Raw genomic sequence first — 23,514 nt, forward strand, 5'->3', positions numbered from 1 at the left:
GTTAAACCTTTTATTTATCTATTTATTTATTTATGACATTTATATGCCGCCCTTCTTACCCCGAAGGGGACTCAGAGTGGCTTACAAGATATATATGCATACAATATATTGTATTATTAACATAGTACAATATCTGTATTAAATATTACTATATTGTATTATACCATTATATTGTAATATTATTGGTAATATTACATTTAATATAAACATATAATTATAATATCTTATTATTATTATTATTAGTATTATATTGAATTACATTATTATAATATAATATGATATGATATAATATTATTAAATGTGTTAGTTAACAAAAAGAATATATAAAATAAAAGGTGCTTGTAAAGTTGAACGAATGAAGATTAATCACAATGTTGTCTGCAAAATAAGGACAGATGTAGGATATGGAAATACGATGGAATCAAATACTATGTATAAAGAAGCATACGATATCAATCTCGCCACTGGCACCAATTATAGAAAAGTGCGAAGTTATATCTTATTATAAATCATGCCGCTTGCCACTAATATAACGAAATACATAGTTATCTAACACCAAGTACCCCACAGCTGAACACCACTATAATATCACACTACTGGACAATAGTATGCTAGCGAGATGATGTTAGAGGTGTGTCATGGTAGAGTGAACACTGCTTCAGTCTTCTTTTGGTTTAATGCTGCCACCAACCCAAGATGTCTTAGGATTTTTAAAATGAGTTTTTGAGATAAACTTTTCCCTTCTCTGCCAACACAGCTCTCCCCTTAGCTCCCAAAAATGACTGTTTGGATAAGAGACCTTTCTAAGGTATTAGAGTGTTAAAGATGCTGGATTTATCACAAAGGATTACAGATATATTGAGGAACGATAGAGATCTTTTGAAAGTTAAAATAGAAAAAGATTTATTTATAAAAACAACAGACAACTAACTTCTTCTTCTGAGAGGCACAAAATGCTTGATTTGTTACAAAAGTGTACTATAGCTTCATGGTTGCTTGAAAAGAGTTTCTTCACTTACTTACATACCGAGCTAATCAAACAGATATAGTTGCTGGTTACAAAAATCCCCCACTCTACTTCAGAGAAATAGCAATGAGTTTCTGACTAACCTAACCTAGGTAGTCCCCTGAGTTATCTAACTCTCCCAGAGTCCTTTCAGCTAGAGAGCTAATCCCACAAGAAATCAGGTAGGCTCTCTAGGCCAATGGATACTTCACCTCAGACATCAGAAGAGCTGCAAGACCAAGAACAAGCCACGAGAGTAAAGATGAAGATCCACCCAGAGGAAAAGTGTTCCTGCCATACATCAAGGGTACCACTGATCGCATAGGGAAGCTGATGAGGAAACACAACATACAAACAATCTACAAACCCACCAAGAAAATCCAACAAATGCTACGTTCAGCAAAGGACAAGAGGGATCCTCTCACCTCTGCAGGAGTCTACCGTATACCATGCAGCTGTGGACAAGTCTACATAGGGACCACCAAACGCAGCATTGCCCAGACACGCATCAAGGAACATGAAAGGCACTGCAGACTACTCCAACCAGAGAAGTCAGCCATAGCAGAGCGCCTGATGAACCAGCCTGGACACAGCATATTATTTGAGAACACAGAAATGCTGGACCACACCAACAACCACCATGTCAGACTACACAGAGAAGCCATTGAAATCCACAAGCATGTGGACAATTTCAACAGAAAGGAAGAGACCATGAAAATGAACAAAATTTGGCTACCAGTATTAAAAAAAACTCTAAAATTGTAACAGCTAAACAACAGAGAGGAAAAAACCAGGCACAGATTAACACCTCCCAGCAACAGATTTTCCCAGGCTCAGGCAAGCCTTCAAATGCTAATGAAGGTGATCAGCTAAACATTCACACCTAACTGCAGCAGGGAAGAGCTCCTTGCCCCACCCCAGCCATTCCACAGATATATAAACCCATTTTTCCTACTTCCAACAGACCTCACACCTCTGAGGATGCTTGCCATAGATGCAGGCGAAACGTCAGGAGAAATGCCTCTAGAACATGGTTCTATAGCCTGAAAAAACCCACAAGAACCTAGTGATTCCAGCCATGAAAGCCTTCGACAATAAATCAGGTAGGTGTCTGACCCTTCCTGCCAGCTAATCAGCTTTGCCTGACACAGATGCTCTTTCTCTAAAAACCCAGTTTCCAAAAACACTTCTTCCACCAGCTCCCAATTCTCTTCTCCTCAGAAGCTGAAATCTTTTTCCCTCCTAAAGTTTGGCTCCTCCCCTCTGCTCTAGCCAATCCTAAGAGACCTCAAACTCCTCCCATCTTCTAGCTATCCCCACTCAAGATGGCTGCTTCCCTGGCATACACTCTCAAAATGGAGGTTTGCCATAGTGTTATCCAGGCTTCTTTCTCGGTCTACTAGGTAAGATTCACTACACTATGCAACAGATTTCCTCCTGCGAGTAGGCATAGGAAAAAGTTTCAAACTCTTTCAAATCTTCTTGACATGCTAAAATTTAAAATGGCATTGGGATATTAGAACTGTGCCGAATTCACACATGGGTAAAGATAAGCCTTAGAATTCGTTATAGGACAAAAGTGAGATGAAAATCAACTTACCACTCCACCCCCGGCTGAATGAACTAACACGGACATGCCTTCTCGCAGATTGGCCACCTCAAAGAGCATCATGTATGCTGTTACAAAGTTCATAGGGAAAGCAGCAGCTTCGGAAAAGCTCATGTCGTTGGGAATTTTGTAGACGAATTCAAGTGGTGTGCACACAACTTCTGCCCAGGCGTTGTAGTTGACAAAGGCCATGACTCTGTCTCCAATCTAAAGTTCATGGAAAGAAACACAGTCAAGGGAACAATGTTTTGGGTACAGCTCTATCTGAGGAACCAAAAAATACAAGCCAGTTTCAAAACTATATACAGGCAGTTGCCAAATAACAAATATCTAACTTAGATAGTTAAGAATGTTTTTTTTTTTTGTCGTGTCAGGAGCAACTTGACAAACTGCAAGTTGCTTCTGGTGAGACCAGAATGGGAGTGAGACAACAGGAAGTGAAATAAATCTACCCCAAGGAAGGGAAGGGTCTCCACTGAAGCTTTCTCACGAATCCTTGTTTCCACAACAAGGCAAATTTTTCAAAATCCAATTATCACAGGGACATTCAAACAGGGGCACAAACATCAAAACATCACAGGGTGTTAACTCTTCCCTATGTGATCCAAAACACACACACATATATATCTGGAGATATATTTACAAAATGTACCAGTTCTAACTTACATATAGATTTAGCTTGACAACAAACCCACAGAACCTATCTCGTAACGTTGGGACCACCTGTATTTGCCATTGGGTTTCTGCAACACGATATGATCAGTCGTACACAAAAACTGGCCATAATACTGCCTTTGAGTTGCCTATAGGCACTGTTATTTCCAGGAAAGGTAGTTTACATATCCAAGTGCATGGACAAATACTGTATATACTCGAGTATAAGCCTAGTTTTTCAGCCCTTTTTTTAGGCTGAAAAAGTCCCCCTCGGCTTATACTCGAGTCAAGGTTATTTATTATTTTACTTTATTATTATTATTATTATTATTATTATTTCATTTATTTTTTCTATTTATTATTATTACATTTATCATTTTACTCTATTATTATACATTTATTATTTTACTGTATAATTGTTGTTGTTGCTACATTCATTATTTTACTCTTTTTATTATTATTGTTATTATTACATTTGTTATGTTGCTCTCTTTATTATTATTGGAAGGATATGTAACCACATTTACATTGAAGAAGGTAAATAATCATTTAATCAGAGTTGGACAGTCTTATCTTGAATTACCCTTTTTGTAAATATTCAAAAATATATAACCTACCGATTCATCAATTAATGTAATTTAAATGCTATCTATTTTTATTTTGCAATTTACCAGTAGCTGCTGCATTTCCCACCCTCAGCTTATACTCGAGTCAATCCGTTTTCTCAGTTTTTTGTGGTAAAATTAGGTGCCTGGGCTTATATTTGGGTCAGCTTATACTCAAGTATATACGGTAAAAATAATGCAATCAGTAAGTACAAATAATGACATCACAAATAGACTGCTTTTTCCAGGATTTGTCTTAGCATCACTTCAACTGCTGTTGGCCCATAGCGTTGAGCGAAACTGCATTAGTGTAGATGCACGCTAAGAAAAAAGTGAAAATTTGCTAAAACATAATTAGCCGTGTATGAGTGAACAGAAATGAGCTACTCTTTTTGAAAATGTAAGAGCATTTAGTCATAAGGAAGAGGGAGCAAGCCTGTTTTCTGCTGGCTATTGCTCCGAGTCCTAGGAGACTAGGACTTGGAGCAATGGGTTCAAATTACAGGAAAGGAGATTCCACTTGAACATTAGGAAGAACTTCCTGATGATAAGAGCTGTTCAACAGTGGAACTCACTGCCTCGGAGTGTGGTGGAAGTTCCTTCTTTGGAGACTTTTAAACAGATGCTGGATGGCCATCTGTTGGGGGTGCTTTGATTGTGCTTTTCCTGCATGGTAGAGGGTTGGACTAGATGGCCCATGTGGTCTCTCCAAACTCTGTTATTCTGTGATTCTTCACAATGCATAACTAACAAACTCACTTTTATATATGTTCATCGGCTTAAGAGAATTTTAAACAAAATTATGCTGCCTCACCACAATACAAATCCAAGAATGCCATAGCCTTGAGGGCCAGGGGTTCAGCACAGCTGGTAAGTCACCAGCAATTATAAGACCTATCAACCGAAAGGTTGCAAGGTTGAAGCCTCGGGTCGACGAAAGCTGTCAGCCCAGCTTACTATTTACCTAAGCAGTTCGAAAACAGCTTTAGTTGTAATTAGAGAAATTAGGTACTGCTAAAAACGGGGGAGATGTTTTATGATGCCATAAAGAAAGAAGATCAGAAAATGTTGAGTGACCAAAGGAAGGAGGAAGTCTTGATGGCTCTTTGTCATAGAGGTTGGAGCGACAGCACTCCCGGTGGCTGGATTCAAGCCCAACCTTCCATGGCACTAAAAATCTGGACATTGAGTTGAAACAACAACACACCTCCTTCTGTTCTGTCTGGATGGAAAAATCAACATAAGATCACTTTTATCTTGTCCCCATCAATCTGGCCTTTGCAGTGACCACTGGGCATGAAAATGGCAAGGGTCATTGCTTGGTGCCTATAGAAATGACAGCCGGAGTGACAAAGCGATGCAAGACTGGGTAGCAGGGAAAGAAGGAATTGATCCCTCTTTTTCCACCTCCCTTCTCTGATCACCTTGTCACTCTGGCTAGTGTCACTACAGGCACCAAGCAATGGCCGCCACAATTTTCATGCTTGGTGGATGCCACAACTTTTCTTTAGTCGGATAAGGCAACATTAAGCAGCCTTCTCCTGCTATATCAGTGTTCCTCAAACTTCCTAATGCCGTGACCCCTTAATACAGTTCCTCATGTTGTGGTGACCCCCAACCATAACATTTTTTTTTTTGCTACTTCATAACTGTAATTTTGCTCCTGTTATGAAACATAATTTGGGAGTTGTAGTTGTTTGGATTCATGGTTCATCTACAATCAAAGAGTATTCTGAACTCCACCAACCAAACTTGGCACACAGAATGCCCACGACTAACAGAAAACACTGGAAGAGTTTGGTGGGCATTGACCTTGAGTTTGGGAGTTGTAGTTCACCTACAGAGAGCACTATATCTGGACCAAACTTGGCACAAATACTCAGTATGCTAAATGTGAACACTGGTGGAGTCTGGGGAAAATAGGCCTTGATATTTGGGAGTTGTAGTTTGCTGGGATTTATAGTTCACCTACAATCAAAGAGCATTCTGAACCCCACCAATGATAGAATTGGGGCAAACTTTCCACACAGAACCCCCATGGCCAACAGAAAATACTGTGTTTTCTGATGGTCTTTGGTGACCCCTCTGGCACCCCTTGGCGACCCCCTCAGGGGTCCCGACCCCCAGGTTGAGAAACACTGTGCTATATGATGAATGAACCGTATGCATTGTGTAGATGTCATGGAATCCATACACCCCTGGGCCAACTCAAATGACAAATGTCGATGAGTCCCCAAAAATCATACTTCTGAATCTGAGCCCCAAGCATTAAAAGACCCTTCCCCCACCAAATCACGTAGACACATTTCATTACCTCATAGCCTTTCACATTGTCACCCACAGCTTCTACAATTCCAGAGCATTCAAATCCAGGGACAAGTGGTGCTTTAGGTGGATTGTCAATGTTCCCCTGCCGAACCATCAGGTCAATGAAATTTAATCCACTGTGAACAAAAAAAGAAGAAGAAATGATGATATGAGGATGCCCGTTTCAGCACAGGAGACCAACAAAACCAATGCATTCCCACAATGCTCCTTTGTCATGAAACCGATCCACCCAACTCCCATAACTTGGTTTTCCTAGCCTGCGTTTTGCTAACACAACATACTCATTTCCACCGAATTCCAAGGAAGCCTCCCAGACCTTGAACCAGTGTCTGACAGCTGTGATGCACTGGATGAGGGCTAACAGGTTGAAGCTTAATCCAGACAAGACAGAGGTCCTCCTGGTCAGTCATGGGGCGGACCAGGGTATTGGGTGGCAACCTGTGCTTGACAGGGTTGCACTCCCCCTGAAGGCACAGGTCTGTAGCTTGGGGGTCCTCCTGGACTCAACATTGTTGTTCGATGCTCAGGTGTCAGTGGTGGCCAGGAGGGCCTTTGTACAACTCTTGTGTGCCAGCTGCGATCATACCTCATGAAGTCTGACTTGGCCAGGGTGGTCCACGCCTTGGTTACATCTAGACTGGACTATTGCAATGCGCTCTACATGGGGCTGCCCTTGAAGACGGCCTGGAAGTTTGAAATGGTACAACGAGCGGCAGCCAGGCTCCTTTCTGGAGCAAACTATAGGGAGCATATAACACCCCTATTAAAACAGCTTCATTGGCTGCTGATAAATTATTTGAAACACATTATTATTTGAAACACAACAAGATTAGTACACAGCTGTTGTATTGGATCACACATTGGACACTTCCCAAGTGTCTAGGACTATGTGATGTATCGGCAAATAATATGTGCGGATCCCATTATTATTATTATTATTATTGTTATTATTATTATTTGTTTTTACTATCATTTCTCCTTCATAGTAATCTTGGCTTTCAAAATTACTAGCTTTCAAACTTTGTTTTGGGCATCCATGATCTATATAAATAAAAATGTAATGTTCATTTGTCGGATTAACATAACTCAGAAACCACTGGACGAATTGACACCTAATTTGGACACAATACACCTATCAGGCCAACAAGTGACCATCACTCATAAAAACACTGAAAAACACAATGGAAGGGGCTTAAAAAGCCAAAAAAAGCAAAAAAAAAATTGCTACAGCGTATGCGCAAAATGGCTCCTCCTGGCAAACAAAACACACAATAGCATATCCACACTCTCTTCCGGACTACAGCTTCCAGCATCCCCTAGACCAGGCCCTTTAGGAGAGGAGGATGATCCAAATGCACTGCTTCCAAGATGCAAGCTTTCTTCTCCTTTGATTTCTTTGAGAGCATCCCAATCCTTGCATATCCCCAATTACTTATTCCTGGACTGCAACTCCCAGCAATCCTCCAGATAGATAAGTTAGATAGATTAGATAGAGATAAATAAGTAGGTAGGTAGATTAATCAGGAGGACTGCTGGGAGTTGCAGTCCAAAAACAGAGAAGGAAGAAAAGGGAGAAAGGGGAAGGGAAAGGAAAGAGGGAAAAGGAAGGGAAGAGAAGGAAGAAAGGAAAGAAGTAAAGAAAAAAGGGAAGGAAGGAGAGAAAGAAAGGAGAGAAAGAGGGAGGGAAAGTTGGCCACAGCAATGCGTGGCAGATACAGCTAGTCAAGAATAATGAATTTGGGAGAGAAGGAGAGGGGCCCAGAGAAGTGGGGCTGCCTTAAGAACAATGCCTCCTGTCTCTTCAAGAGTATAGGGCAGGGGTCCTCAAACTAAGGCCCGAGGGCCGAATATGGCCCTCCAAGGTCATTTACCTGGCCCTCGCTCAGGGTCACCCTAAGTCTGAAATGACTTGAATGCACACAACAACAACAACAACAATCTTATCTCATCAGCCAAAAGCAGGTTCACATTTCCCATTGAAATACTAATAAGTTTATATTAGTTAACATTATTCTTTGTGCTGGTACGGCTGTACCAGGAGCTCCAACTTTATTTTCTTTCTGTTAAAGTTTGCAATCATAGGGCAGGCCTCCTGTCCATCTTAATTAAGCTTTGGTTCCGCCCCTTGTTCAGGGCTCTGGGAGGGAAAGGTAGCTAAGCTATAGGACGTAGACCAGCTCATCCCGTAGAAAAGCTTCCTTTCTTGAGAGCATCCAGGGAAAAGGAACATCCGGGGATACAGAAACAGAAATTCCAGCGGAAAGGTCCCAAAAGCTCTGGCTGAAAGCTCACAGCCTCTCAGCCTCACAGCATCAGGGGGAAACAGTTCTCAAAGAATTCTCGGAGGGAGGACAACATTACAGATCCACTGAACTCCAGCTGAAATATCTTCAAGCTTCGGCTGGTAGGTCTACTCAATACCCAGACACACTTGGAATCGGTGGTAGGACTCACACTTGAACAGGAGGGTTGACCTCTCTCTGTAAGGAGCCCCAGTTAGCATCCTGGCTGCTGATCATTGGACCAGTTGGAGCTTCCGAGCCATCTTCAAGGGCAGCCCCATGTAGAGCGCTTTGCAGTAGTCCAATCTGGAGGTGAACAAGGCATGGACCACTGGTTGTTACAGTGGTTCAGCATTTCTGTGTTCTCAGATAATATGCTGTGTCCAGGTTGGTTCACCAGGTGCTCTGCTATGGCTGACTTCTCTGGTTGAAGTAGTCTGCAGTGCCTTTCATGTTCCTTGATTTGTGTTTGGGCAATGCTGTGTTTGGTGGTCCCTATGTAGACTTGTCCACAGCTGAATGGTATGCGGTAGACTCCTGCAGAGGTGAGAGGATCCCTCTTGCATTTTGCTGATTTTAACAGCAATGGGACAAAACACCACAGTAAGATGATGCTTCCCCACCCCCCTCCCATCCCCACAATGGGATGAGGTCCTAAGAAACAGTTGCAGATCTCATTCATCACCCAATAAGAGTAAGGATTTGAAACTGCATTTCTGCAGCCTAATTCCAAAACTCCAACTCCAACACAATGTCAGCTTTCATAAATATCATTTCCTCCAGACAACAGAGTACTACTTCATGTGTGTGCATCCAGCCAACAGGTGGAATGAGTAATTCCATCAATGACTGACATGCCACCGAGTGTCATGAGAACATCAAGCCTGGGATGCCTGAGCGAAGGTCAATATGGACATTTGCGAATGAAAGGTCCTGACCTAGAAAAAACTGGATGAGAAAACGGCATGAATACAAGACAACATTCATGGGGAGATCTAGGTCACTGGAAACATCAATGGAAATGAGTATCTAATTTAATTATTGTGGCTTGAGCACTGATTGGATCACTAGCCCAGCCTCCAAATCTGTCTTTATGAGGTCTCCAACAGTGTCTGTGAATATACTTGGTGTCTGTTCAAGCCAGCATACAATATATAATTAAAGCCTAATAAAGCCATATAAAATTCCGTTAAATTTTGCATCTATATTTTTGTTGCTGTTATTGTTATGCTGTATTCTCGATCAGTCACTTAGTGAAGTATACTTAAGTAAACTTCTCCTGGCCTGAAGAAGTATAGTTCACCCAGGATTCAACTGCTAACAGAAGGGAGCTTCTTTTTTCCATAATAATAATAATAATAATAATAATAATAATAATAATAATTGGCAGTCTATTGCATTAATTAATGTAGATCAGTGGTTCCCAACCAGCGGTCCCCAAAAACTAAAATATGGTCAGCGGCCTCACTGTTACTACACCGTTGCAACGAGAGCAACTGGTCTCATGAAAATCTCTTATTGGGCTGAGGCAATGGGGATGTCGGGTGGGAAGAGGCTGACTACACACGAAAAGTATGACAACAAGCCTCCTGAATGCTGCTTCTCCTCCTCCTTCCTCCCTCTGAGTGAAGCCATTCCATGTAGTATCTGGAAGCCTTGGTGTCTTTGTACGGCTGCTCCTGGGGTTATTTGGGGTCTTAATTCTGAAAATGGCATTGGATAGAAACAGCTCTAGATTATTAAATATGATTATCTGTGGGTAAGCGGATGGTGACTACTGGATAGCACATGTTCTGAACAAGAAACTAGAGCTGATGTGGTGTATCCAATTCAATTTTATGAAGCAGTACCCCAAATAACCAAACAAATTTAAAGTTGACCAAAAACTGATTCATATCCCTTTTGTTAGTAATGTTGGAAAGTGGTCCCTGGTGAGAGGAGTCCCTAGTCAAAGCGGTCACTGGTCAAAGCGGTCACTGGTCAAGTGGTCCCTGGTCAACATGGTCATTAGTCAAATTGGTCGCTAGTCAAATGATCCCTGGTCCAAGTGGTCCCTGGTCAAAATGGTCCCTGGTCAAATAGTCCCTGGTCAAAGTGGTCTCTGGTCAAAGTGGTCCCTGGTCAAGTGGTCCCTGGTCAAATAGTCCCTGGTCAAAGTGGTCCCTGGTCAAATAGTCCCTGGTCAAAGTGGTCCCTGGTCAAAGTGGTCCCTGGTCAAAGTGATCCCTGATCAAAGTGGTCCCTGGTCAAGTGGTCCCTGGTCAAAGTGGACCCTGGTCAAGTGCTCCCTGGTTAAAGTGGACCCTGGTCAAGTGGTCCCTGGTCAAAGTGGTCCCTGGTCAAAGTGGTCTCTGGTCAAAGTGGTCTCTGGTCAAATAGTCCCTGGTCAAAGTGGTCTCTGGTCAAAGTGGTGCCTGGTCAAAGTGGTCCCTGATCAAAGTGGTCCCTGGTCAAGTGGTCCGTAGTCAAAGAGGTCCCTGGTCAAATGATCATTGCTCAAAGTGGTTCCTGGTCAAAGTGGTCCCTGGTCAAGTGGTCCCTGATCAAATAATCCCTGGTCAAAGTGGTCTCTGGTCAAAGTGGTCCCTGGTCAAGTGGTCCCTGGTCAAAGTGGTCCCTGATCAAAGTGGTCCCTGGTCAAAGTGGTCCCTGGTCAAAGTGGTCCCTGGTCAAAGTGGTCCCTGGTCAAAGTGGTCCCTGGTCAAGTGGTCCCTGGTCAAATAGCCCCTGGTCAAATAGTCCCTGGTCAAAGTGGTTCCTGGTCAAAGTGGCCCCTGGTCAAATAATCCCTGGTCAAAGTGGTCCCTGGTCAAAGTGGTCTCTGGTCAAAGTGGTCTCTGGTCAAAGTGGTCCCTGATCAAGTGATCTCTGATCAAGTGGTCCTTGGTCAAAAAATAAGATGGGAACCATTGATGTAGATGGATACAATGTAGTTTACTTCAAGGGATGCGAAAAAAGACATGGGATTTTTTTGCTCTCATGTAACAAAATAACTTGCCCAGCATTGGCTATTTTTCTTTTGTCGTGTCAGGAGTATCCTGTTGTGAGAGTATTGGCCGTCTGCAAGGATGTTGCCCAGGGGACGCCTGGATGATTTTGATGTTTTATCATCCTTGTGGGAGGCTTCTCTCATGTCCCCACATGAGGAGCTGGAGCTGATAGAGGGAGCTCATCCGCCTCTCCCCGGATTCGAACCTGTGACCTGTCGGTCTTCAGTCCTGCCGGCACAGGGTTTTAACCCACTGCGCCACCGGGGGCTCAGCATTGGCTATGATGACCCTTGAGTTGAGTCAAATTCTTTGCACTTGGGATCTGAGCTTAGACAAGCCTATTAAACAATAAAAGAGTGAGACATGGGAAAATTCTCTCATTGGCCAGAAAAGCAGAAGGCAACAGGATGAAAGCATGCCTCCACAATGCAATCTTGGATCAGATAGGGGTCCCTTTTGCTAACCCAACAGAACTGAGCTGGCATTTAAGGGAGATAGCAAGGTCCCTAGGTTGCCGCTCTTTTAATGACATTTGGCAAAACAAACTAACTCACCCGTAGGGAACATCACTCTTGCATGTCAACTGTTGCTAAAATAAGCCACATACTGTTCACCTTGACATTTTCTTCCCACAAAATGCTGGGAGTTTGCATAGCAGGAACACAGAACACAGCAGCTGGTAACAACAACAACAACAACCAACAAAACCCTTTTCTTGAAAGATCTATTCCTAGGGGACCAAATGCCAACCAATTACTAATAAAGATTTATATATAAAGTTCTCAAGCCATATAGATTTCTGCAATTTTAGAAGCAAAAAGATGGCGAGAAAATATATTACAGAAAAAATAGCTTATCGCTGTGTGCATGTGCCTTCAAGTCACCCGTTGACTTATAGTGATCCCATGAATTTCAAAGGGCCTCTTAGGCAAGAAAGACTCAAAGGTGGAATTGAAAGTTATTTCCTCTGAAATATAATCTACAGCTCCTGGTATTCATTGGCCATCTCCTTTATTGCCATGGTGCTCTCCCTTTCAGACGGAGTATCAAAGAAGGATAGGAGGCTATGGTTTGCTTCATATTGCACAATTATAGCAGTACGATTCCACTAAGTGCCATAGTTCCTTCTCATGCAATCCTGGAAAATGCATTTTGAATTATCAGTCGGAGAGCTGGAGTGCTATAACAAACTATATCCCAGGATCTGATCCCAGGTTTTCTGTTTATCCCAGATTATTTATTTATTTATTTACACTATTTCTATCCCGCCCATATCAGCCCAAGGGCGACTCAGGGCGGCATACAAAGTTGGCACAATTCGATCATTACAATACATTTAGAAACATAAAAATAATGAATAAAATTTTAAAAAACTATGTCCTCTCGTTCAAATCCTCATCCGTTCCATCGTCTTGGCCATTCCTGGGTCATTTTCCGATTCAGGTTTGTCTGTTTATCCTGAGGTTCCCAATGATTGCTTGAAGAGCCAAGTTTTCACTTTTTTTTGAAAGGTCAGGAGGGAGGGGGCTGATCTAATATCCCTAGGCAAGGAGTTTCGCAGCCAGGGGGCCACCACAGAGAAGACCCTGTATCTCATCCCCACCAGGCGTGCTTGCGAAGCAGGCGGGATCGAGAGCAGGGCCTCCTCCGACGATCTCAGGTTCCTAGTGGGTTCGTAGGAAGAGATGCATTTGAATAGATAAGCTGGGAACATTCAGTGCAGTTTATAGTCCAGTTTAAAGCAGAACACCTGGAATCAGGTTCTGGGTTATAGAGCTTGTTTGGAAGGACCCTTAGTTACTTTGCAATATGATCTCAATGAGGACGAAGAGGGAAAATAGGAGGAAAGGGAACAGTGACATTTTGAAAGTAACTGAGAATATTGGACAGTTGAGGATTGACAAAGAAATGTCACTGCCAAACCAGGACAGTTGAAGGGCAATAGTAATAGTAATAGTAATCATAATCATCATCTTTATTTATACCCTGCCACCATCTCCCCAATGGAGACTCGGAACGGCTCCCATGGGGCCAAGCAAAATAAAACAGCAAAATAAAACCAAAACATAAACAACAAGCAACATCATCAAAATTATATAAAGAAAATAATATGTGGAGGCCGTGACAGACTTTGTATTTCTAGGTGCAAAGATTACTGCAGATGCAGACTGTGGCCAGGAAATCAGAAGACGCTTACTTCTTGGGAGGAGAGCAATGTCCAATCTCAATAAAATAGTCAAGAGTAGAGACATCAGACTGGCAACAAAGATCCGCATAGTCAATGCCATGGTATTCCCTGTAGTGACCTACGGATGTGAGAGCTGGACCTTAGGGAAGGCTGAGCGAAGGACGATAGATGCTTTTGAACTGTGGTGTTGGAGGAAAGTTCTGAGAGTGCCTTGGACTGCGAGAAGATCCAACCAGTCCATCCTCCAGGAAATAAAGCCCGATTGCTCATTGGAGGGAAGGATACTAGAGACAAAGTTGAAATATTTTGGCCACATCATGAGGAGACAGCAAAGCCTAGAGAAGACAATTATGCTGGGGAAAGTGGAAGGTAAAAGGAAGAGGGGCCGACCAAGGGCAAGATGGATGGATGGCATCCTTGAAGTGACTGGACTGACCTTGAAGGAGCTGGGGGTGGTGACAGCTGACAGGGAGCTCTGGCGTGGGCTGGTCCATGAGGTCACGAAGAGTCGGAGACGACTGAACGAATGAACAACAACAACATAATACAAGAGGGTTTTTTGTTAATTGGTCGGAGAGTTCTCAGTGAGCGATTTTGTTGTAAGATATAGAGAGACGATATTGATAAAACTACAAAAGTAGAGTAGGGGCATGCATTTTGATGGCTGAAAATGAAATATAGATTGATAGGGAGCATATAGCTCTCTTGTTGAAACAACTTTATTGGGCAGACAGTTCCAGACATAAGTTCTAGTTACAACCTAGAAATCCCTATAAAAAACACCAGAATCAAGACAGTAAATAAAGAACACCACTCAGAAACAGAAGCACTCCAGACAGCAAAGAATCAAGTGCCATTCAACACCTCCCAAACAGAGGCAACAAAGCCTAGGATGCCTCTATGCCGATACCCTCACTGATTGACTTTGCAAACTTCATGGATACTCAAATGCTAATTCAAGCTTGCTAACTGCAACATTAAACAGAGAAGGGTTCTTTCTCCCACCCTGAACGTTCCACAAATATATATACACTCCACTTGCTTCATTGCCAACAGAACCTCTGAAAATGCCAGCCACAGATGCTGGCAAAACATTAGGAGAGAATGCTACTGGAACATGGTGGTACAGTCCAAAAAATTCACAGCAACCCAAGTTATATATAGTTTTGGTTCAGACTCTCTACAACAGCGGTTCTCAACCTGGGGGTCCCGACCCCCAGGGGGGTCGCTGGGCCATTTTCTGGGGGTCGCGAAGTTGCCTCTGTTGGCCCTGCCTGCTCCGCCTCCTCAAAATGGCTGCCGGCCCCTGTGCCAGGGAAACAGCCAGGCTTTCCAGGACAGCTCCTCCTTCCTCGCGCTCCTGTCGGCCGGCAAGGGCGTGAGGCCTCCCTTGCCTCCATCGCTCTCCCTCTGGCTGGCAGGGGCGCAGGGCAGGCGAGGGCCCCTTTATGCAAGGCCAAAAATAATTTTATGGTTGGGGGTCACCACAACACAAGGAAGCATATTTAGGGGTCACGGTGTTAGAAAGGTTGAGAACCACTGCTCTAAAAGATTGATTTCTCCAATATGGACCTGTAAGTGGTTACATCTACACAATAGAATGAATGTAGTTTGATACAACTTTAACTACCACGGCTCAATGCTAGACAGTGCTTTGTAGTTTAGGGAGACACCACCACTCTTTAGCAACCACCAGCAACCTTCCGAGCCAACTGGGTTAACTCCCCGGTTCTGGTCTGCAAGCTTCCAGGTCTGGATCAATAGCAAATCCTATGCTTCTGCTGGTGCTTCTGGGTTTGGTGCTGGTGGGCCCATAACCCGATTAGAATCATAGAATCAAAGAGTTGGAAGAGACCTCATGGGCCATCCAGTCCAACCCCCTGCCAAGAAGCAGGAATATTGCATTCAAATCACCCCTGACAGATGGCCATCCAGCCTCTGCTTAAAAGCTTCCAAAGAAGGAGCCTCCACCACACTCCGGGGCAGAGAGTTCCACTGCTGAACGGCTCTCACAGTCAGGAAATTCTTCCTAATGTTCAGATGGAATCTCCTCTCTTGTAGTTTGAAGCCATTGTTCCGCGTCCTAGTCTCCAAGGAAGCAGAAAACAAGCTTGCTCCCTCCTCCCTGTGCCTTCCTCTCACATATTTATACATGGCTATCATATCTCCTCTCAGCCTTCTCTTCTTCAGGCTAAACATGCCCAGTTCCCTAAGCCGCTCCTCATAGGGCTTGTTCTCCAGACCCTTGATCATTTTAGTCGCCCTCCTCTGGACACATTCCAGCTTGTCAATATCTCTCTTGAATTGTGGTGCCCAGAATTGGACATAATATTCCAGGTGTGGTCACACCAAAGCAGAATAGAGGGGTAGCATTACTTCCTTAGATCTAGACACTATGCTCCTATTGATGCAGGCCAAAATCCCATTGGCTTTTTGCCGCCACATCACATTGTTGGCTCATGTTTAACTTGTTGTCCACAAGGACTCCAAGATCTTTTTCACACGTACTGCTCTCGAGCCAGGCGTCCCCCATTCTGTATCTTTGCATTTCATTTTTTCTGCCAAAGTGGAGTATCTTGCATTTGTCACTGTTGAACTTCATTTTGTTAGTTTTGGCCCATCTCTCTAATCTGTCAAGATTGTTTTGAATTCTGCTCCTGTCCTCTGGACTATTGGCTATCCCTCCCAATTTGGTGTCGTCTGCAAACTTGATGATCCTGCCTTCTAGCCCTTCATCTAAGCCATTAATAAAGATGTTGAACAGGACCGGGCCCAGGACAGAACCCTGCGGCACTCCACTTGTCACTTCTTTTTTTTATTTTTTATAATAATCTTTATTGAAGATTCTCTTTGCGTTACAAAAGAAAGGGGGAAATATCAAGAAGAAAAAGGGATATAGAGTATATAAGAAAGGTAAATAGTTTGAGGGGGTGTAGGTAGGGAGGTGGGGGGTGTAGAAGAGGTAGGGTAAAAAAAGTAAAGAGAAGGGAAGGAAAAATAGACAAGAGAGAGGGGGGGGTGTAGAGTGAAAGAAAGATAATAAAGTAAAAAAAATAAGTTGGAGACAGATGGAAATGTCTCTCTCGTTGACTTCCTTCGTATCTTCCAAGTAGATGTTCCTTTTCCTTCTTTTATCCGTATTTCTTCTTTCCATTCTCTCTTCTATTTATTGTTCTGTGTTATTACTTATTTGTTCCGTATAGTCTAACACTCTTGTCCAATCAGTTTCTTTTATCGGGGTTCCTTTACTTTTGGTTATAAGAAATGTTAGCCTGTCCATGTTTTTGATGTCCAATACCTTCTCAATCCAATCTTTTGTTTCAGGGGTTTCTTCCTTCTTCCACAATTTCGTATAACACATTCTTGCCGCAGTATTCATTAGAAAGAGGAGTTTATCTGTATTTCTTTCAATTTTACTCTCTGTTATTCCTAATAAGAAGATTTCTGGTTTGAATAATATTTTTATGTTTAAAATTTCCTGTGTTATTTTATGGATTTTCCTCCAATATATTTGTGCTTTTGGGCACGACCACCACATATGATAGTAAGTACCATCCATCTTTCCACATTTCCAACATTTAATATTCAGGTTTTTATATGATTTATTTAATTTTTTAGGAGTCAGATACCATCTGTGTGCTACTTTTAGGTAATTTTCTTTCAAATCTATTGCGTAGGTGTATTTAATCTTTGTTCTCCAAATCCTTTCCCAATCTTCTTTCTTAATTGTTTTGCCCAAATTTTCATTCCATCTCTTCATGTATTTTTTCTCTCCATCCTTTTCTGAATTCCATTCCCTAAGTTTCTTGTATAACTTTGTGATTATTTTTGTTTTGGTATTCAATATTTTATCCCAAAATGTCTCTTGTTCCTGGAAACCTTGTCTTCTGTCTTTCTTAAAACACTCTGTTATTTGTCTAAATTGAAACCATGATATCTTTTTATTTATCGCATTCATTTCTTGTTGTGTCTTCAATACCATCTCTCCTTGTTCTTTTTTTAATAATTCTTTATAGCTCGGCCACTTATACCATCCCATTTCTCTTCTTTGGTTGGCCTCCAGGGGGGAGAGCCATAATGGGGTTTTTTCACATATTTTTGGTTTGTATTTTTGCCAACTTTTTATAATAGCGGATCTAATGAAATGATTCTCAAATTTTTTTTCTTTTTTTGAGTCTTCATACCACAAATAGTGGTGCCAGCCGGTTCTTAGTTCAATTCCTTCCAGAGTAAGCAATTTCTCCTTCTTTAATTCCGCCCAATCCTTCACCCACATTAATGCACTAGCTTCTAAGTATAACTTTAAGTCGGGAACTGCAAATCCTCCCTTTTTAGTATCCTCCGTCATATTCTTGAAATTAATTCTTGCTTTTTTTACCTTGCCAAATAAATTTCATTATTTCTTTATTCCATTCTTTTAATAGAGTTTGGTTTCTAATTATTGGTAAATTCTGAAAGAGGAAGATAAATTTAGGCAAAATTTTCATTTTTATACTGGCTATTCTTCCTAATAGCGACAAATTCATACTTTTCCAACTTTCCATTTCTTTTTTCATTTTTTTCCAGCCTTCTATATAATTATTCTGCAGTAATTGCAGGTTTTTGGCAGTCAATATTATTCCTAGATATTTCAACTTGGTTACCACTTGGATATTCCATTTTATCCCTAATTCGTCCCTCTCTTTTTTGTGTGATATTTTTCGTCAGTGCTTTTGTTTTCTCTAGGTTTAATTTGAAGCCCGCCACCTCACCGAATTCATTTATTTTCCATTTTCCTAATTTTTTCTCGGGTTTTTCTATTACGCAGATGATGTCATCGGCATATGCCCTTAATTTAAATTCTTGTCCTTGAATTTTTGCACCTTCCAATTCCTTATCCTCTCTAATTTTGTCCAACAGGACCTCTAATGATAGAATAAATATTAACGGGGAAAGGGGGCATCCTTGTCTTGTCCCCTTCTTTATTTCTATTTTTTCCGTTTCTTGCCCATTAATCCAAATTTTGGCCTCTTGCTTCTCATATATTGCTTGTCACTTCTTTCCAAGATGAAGAGGAAGCATTAGTGAGCACTCTCTGTGTTCGTCCACTTAACCAATTACAGATCCACCTCACCGTAGTTTTGCCTAGCCCACATTGGACTAGTTTCCTTGCCAGAAGGTCATGGGGGACCTTGTCGAAGGCCTTACTGAAATCCAGGTACGCTACATCCACAGCATTCCTCGCATCTACCCAGATTGTCAGAGCATTTACGTTTGCCAGAGGAAGGATTGCTAGATCAGCAGACATTGTATGCGAAATAAGGACTCTGCAGTTTTTCAGTTACAAAAGAAACTAAGTTTTACTAAGTACATCAAACACACGTCTTAACACAGTGAGCTACAAACAGGAACCAGTGGAAAACCGAAAGTGTCTCTGCACAGCTGCTTATCTCTCTGCACTCTGGCTGAGATGGTTGACTCCCTTTTGTTCCCAGCCAGGACATACATGATCTCATTTCTCTCAAGGTAACTTACTCACAGCCTCATGAACATTCTGCATAGCATTTTCTAACACACAGTAGACTCCATCTTGAAATTACATAGAAACACATTTGAAAACACATACATAACTAAATTAATCCTGATATCTTTAGCAGACAATGACTTAGATGAAGGGCTAGAAGGCAGGATGCACCGAATGCTCTCCAGGCAGAGAAAAGTGAAAGGCAGACAATCCTGAGACAACGCAATGAAAATAAATAAATAAGCTTTTGTCAGGTACAGCTGGGCAGAATTACCAAACTCAATCATTCTGTAGTTAACACCAGGCAAGAAAGCCCAGAATGGATGCCAGGCCAAAGCAGCCATTTGGAAACCGGCCAGTCTACTCTCAAACTGCAAAGTCATAGATTGAGAGGAAAATGATATAGACAGATGGTGGAAAATCCCAGTGTTAAAAAAAAGACTGCTTTCTTTCTTTCCCCTTTGAATGCATTGCTACTCAAAAGGCTGACACTATTGGAAGAAATCATTCTCAAAGGCAGCAGTGGGAGAAAGCATGCATGCACGGCTGTTTTCTAAGATGCTCGTTTGCCAAATAGTCCTTTCAGAGAGCCAGGTGGAACGATCGGCAACGGGGATGGTGTGGATGAGGGTGGTTTGTGCAGAAGGAAAAGGACAACGAAGGCTCCGACTCTCGGAGAAATAGCAATTGCGAGGGAGGAATTGTCACTGAGTCGATGTGGATAGAATTACACTGTAAGGTTATGATCCAATGCAACCTTATTTGAGAGGAAGCTTTATTGCACTTAGGGCCCTTCCACACAGCCATATAACCCAGAATATCAAGGCAGAAAATCCCATAGTATCTGCTTTGAACTGGGTTATCTGAGTTTGCACTGACGGATGATGCACTTCAGATAATGTGGGATTTAAATAATAATAATAATAATCATCATCATCATCATCATCATCTATATATATATATATATATATATATATATATATATATATAAATGCTCTGTGCATAATGAGTACCTTAAAAACAAAAGAACCAATGAACGAAATCACACCAAATTTGGCAACAAAACGTCTCACAACACATGGAGTGACCATCACTCAAAAAATTATGATTTTGTCATTTGGGCGCTGTAGTTGCTGGGATTTATAGTTCACCTACAATCAAAGAGCATTCTGAACTCCATCAACGATGGAATTGAACCAAACTTGGCACACAGAATTCCCATGACCAACAGAAAATACTGGAAGCAGGGCCGTAGCCAGAAAAACATTTCGGGAGGGGTTGAAAATTTTGCGGGGGGGGGGGGGGTTTGAAAATTTTGCTGGGGGTTTTTTGAAAATTTTGTGGGAGGGGGGGTCTGAAACCTGCCTCCTAGCTCACGCTGAAGCAAAGAGCACAGCAGGGGGCAGAGCAGCCTTCAATAGCCTGCAGCTCCGCCCCTGTCAACCACCTCCACCAAGTCTGGCCTCCTAATAAATGAGAGCATTCAACACACACACCCAACTTGGTTGCTTCATTACATCGGCTATTGCTGCAAGTAATGACAGTGTGAATAAATTGTCAATATTTGCTTGAGATAGTGCTTGCAGTTCTAGAGGGACTCTTAATTTTTTGCATCTCATAGACTAAGCATTGGAATTTGGTTAACCAGTTAAAATTCATGAGTAAACCAGGTTTTTTTAAAAAATCTGAAACATTTCGGGGGGGGGGGGTTGAACCCCTAAAACTACCCCCTCGCTACAGGCCTGACTGGAAGGGTTTGGTGGGCATTGACCTTGAATTTGGGAGTTGTAGTTCACCTACATCCAGAGAGCACTGTGGACTCAAACAATGATGGATCTGGACCAAACTTGGCACAAACACTCAATACGCCCAAATATGAACACAGATGGAGTTTGGGGGGAAATAGACCTTGACATTTGGGAGTTGTAATCACTGGGATTCACAGTTCACCTACAATCAAAGAGCATTCTGAACCCCACGAACGACAGAATTGGGGAAAACTTCCCACACAGAACACCCACGACCAACAGAAAATACTCAAGGCCATCCAATCCAACTCCCTTCATCAGGGCAAGAAAACATAATCAAAGTCCTCCTGACAAGAAGCCATCCAGCCATAGATAGATAGATAGATAGATAGATAGATAGATAGATAGATAAATAGATAGAGATATGATTCACACAGACAGAGATACAGTATCATAGATTTGAAAGGGACCCTTAAAGAAGGACAATAATATGTTGCATGTTTCAGAGTGGGCAAACCAGACAATCTCTACATCAACACTGACAAAGAAACAGCAAGAAATACTGTTTACCCACAAGCATAAAGAAATTACATATTTTTGTAACCAACACTTTCTTATTTTTCTTTATTTTTCAGATCAACAGACTGGGCCACAGCAACGCGTGGCAGGGGACAGCTAATAATAATAATAATAATAATAATAATAATAATAATACTTTATTTATACCCTGCCACCATCTCCCCAATGGGGACTCGGAGCGGCTTACTTGGGGCAAGCCCGGACAACATGTTACAGCAAAATAAAACCAAAACATAAACAACAAGCAACAGTGGGGCTAAATGCCAAGTGCATGGGTTTACTTGGGAGCAAACCAGTCCAAACTGAGATGTTGGAGGGATCATGAGAAGACAGGACTCGCCAGGCAATAATCCCAGCCTATTGTACAATTGGGTCTTGGTACCCACTAGGGCTGTGTTTCTCAATCTAGGGGTTTGGACCCCTGGAGGTGGGTCACGAGGGGGTGTCAGAGGGGTTGCCAAAGACCATAAGAAAACACAGTATTTTCTGTTGGTCATGGGGGTTCTGTGTGGGAAGTTTGGTCCAATTCTATCATTGGTGGGGTTAAGAATGGTCGTTGATTGTAGGTGAACTATACATCCCAGAAATTACAACTCCCAAATGTCAAGGTCTGTTTTCACCAAACTCCACCAATGTTCACATTGGGGCATATTGAGTATCCATGCCAAGTTTGATCCAGATCCATCAGATCCATCCAGTGCTCTCTGGATGTAGGTGAACTACAACTTCCAAACTCAAGGTCACTGCCCACCATACCCTTCCAATATTTTCTGTTGTTCATGGGAGTTCTGTGAGCCAAGTTTGGTTCAATTCCCTTGTTTGTGGGGTTCAGAATATTCTTTGATTGTAGGTGAACTATTAAATCCTAGCAACCACAACTCCCAAATGTCAAGGTCTATTTTCCTCGAACTTCACCAGTGTACACATTTGGGTATGTTGAGTATCAGTGCCAAGTTTTGTCCAGATCTATCATTGTTTGAGTCCACAGTGCTCTCTAGATGTAGGTGAACTATAACTCCAAAACTCAAGGTCAATGCCCACCAAACCCTTCCAATATTTTCTGTTGGTCATGGGAGTTCTGTGTGCCAAGTTTGGTTCAATTCTGTCATTTGTGGAGTTTAGAATACTCCTTGATTGTATGTGAACTATAAATCCCAGCAACTACAAGTGCCAAATGTCAAGGCCTTCTCCCGAAATCAGCATGGCAAGCAAGCATTGGAGTTGCAACTTTAGAAAAGCCTAGTGTGATGAAATGTGAATTTCAACCTACAGTTATGTATAATTATAGATAGGTGTTTAAAAGGGTAAGTATTTAAAATAGCATAACTGGGGGGATGGTAGCCAGCTCAGCATACTCTGAGCTGGGTTGCTATGGAAAAGGGGATGGAGCCAACTGCCACTTGGCAGGGCAGGCATTTTAAAACGGTCAGTCTGTAGTCTGAGAACTGCAGGAAAGGCTGGTTCTACAGTGTTGAGAATCAGGGAAGCAGTCTGTAGTTCGAGAACTACAGGGAAAAGCTGGTTCTACTGTGTTGAGAACCAGGAAGGTTTTGGCTTTTAGCCTGTGTGGTTTAGATAGATCAAGTTTACCTATTCAGATTTGTAGTTAGTGTATGAGCAAAAAGGGGGAGAGAACCCCAGTAAGCATCTTTACTGCAACAGAAATAACATAACGAAAAAAACTCAGTTTGAAGAAAAATAAGTTTAAAACCTGTTTAGTGGAAGGAACAGTCCTCGCAAGAGTTGTTTTATGAAATGTTATAAATGTAACCTCTAAAGAAATATGCCTCTAGGAGTTAAGAAACATTGAAACCATTAAGCTTCTTCTATACTTCAATAAACCTGTTCTAGTTTCTCTTAAAGCTAAGTCTCTGTTACAAATACTTTCAAGTCAAGCCGCACAACACATTAAAGAAAGCCCAACAAAATATGACAAACTATTAGCTGTGTTATCAAATTTGCAAATCCATTACAATAAGTTGGAGTCCCTGATAAATCAGTGACGTCCCTACTGCTTCTGGT

The 23,514-nt window shown here is 42.0% G+C and overlaps 1 protein-coding gene across 1 annotated transcript in view; it reads right to left on the reverse strand.

Annotated features, from left to right (window-relative positions):
- Window positions 1-23,514, reverse strand: part of VAT1L (vesicle amine transport 1 like) — a 99,078-nt gene that overhangs the window by 71,247 nt on the left and 4,317 nt on the right. The window contains exons 2-3 of the mRNA XM_060788411.2: window positions 6,189-6,318; window positions 2,607-2,822 (exon numbers count right to left, since the gene is read on the reverse strand). Of these exons, the coding sequence (XP_060644394.2) occupies window positions 2,607-2,822; window positions 6,189-6,318 (346 nt within the window). The remainder of the gene's footprint in view (window positions 1-2,606; window positions 2,823-6,188; window positions 6,319-23,514) is intronic.

This window comes from Anolis sagrei, chromosome 8 (assembly GCF_037176765.1).
Source record: "Anolis sagrei isolate rAnoSag1 chromosome 8, rAnoSag1.mat, whole genome shotgun sequence".
In the NCBI taxonomy this organism is placed as follows: Eukaryota; Metazoa; Chordata; class Lepidosauria; order Squamata; family Dactyloidae; genus Anolis; species Anolis sagrei.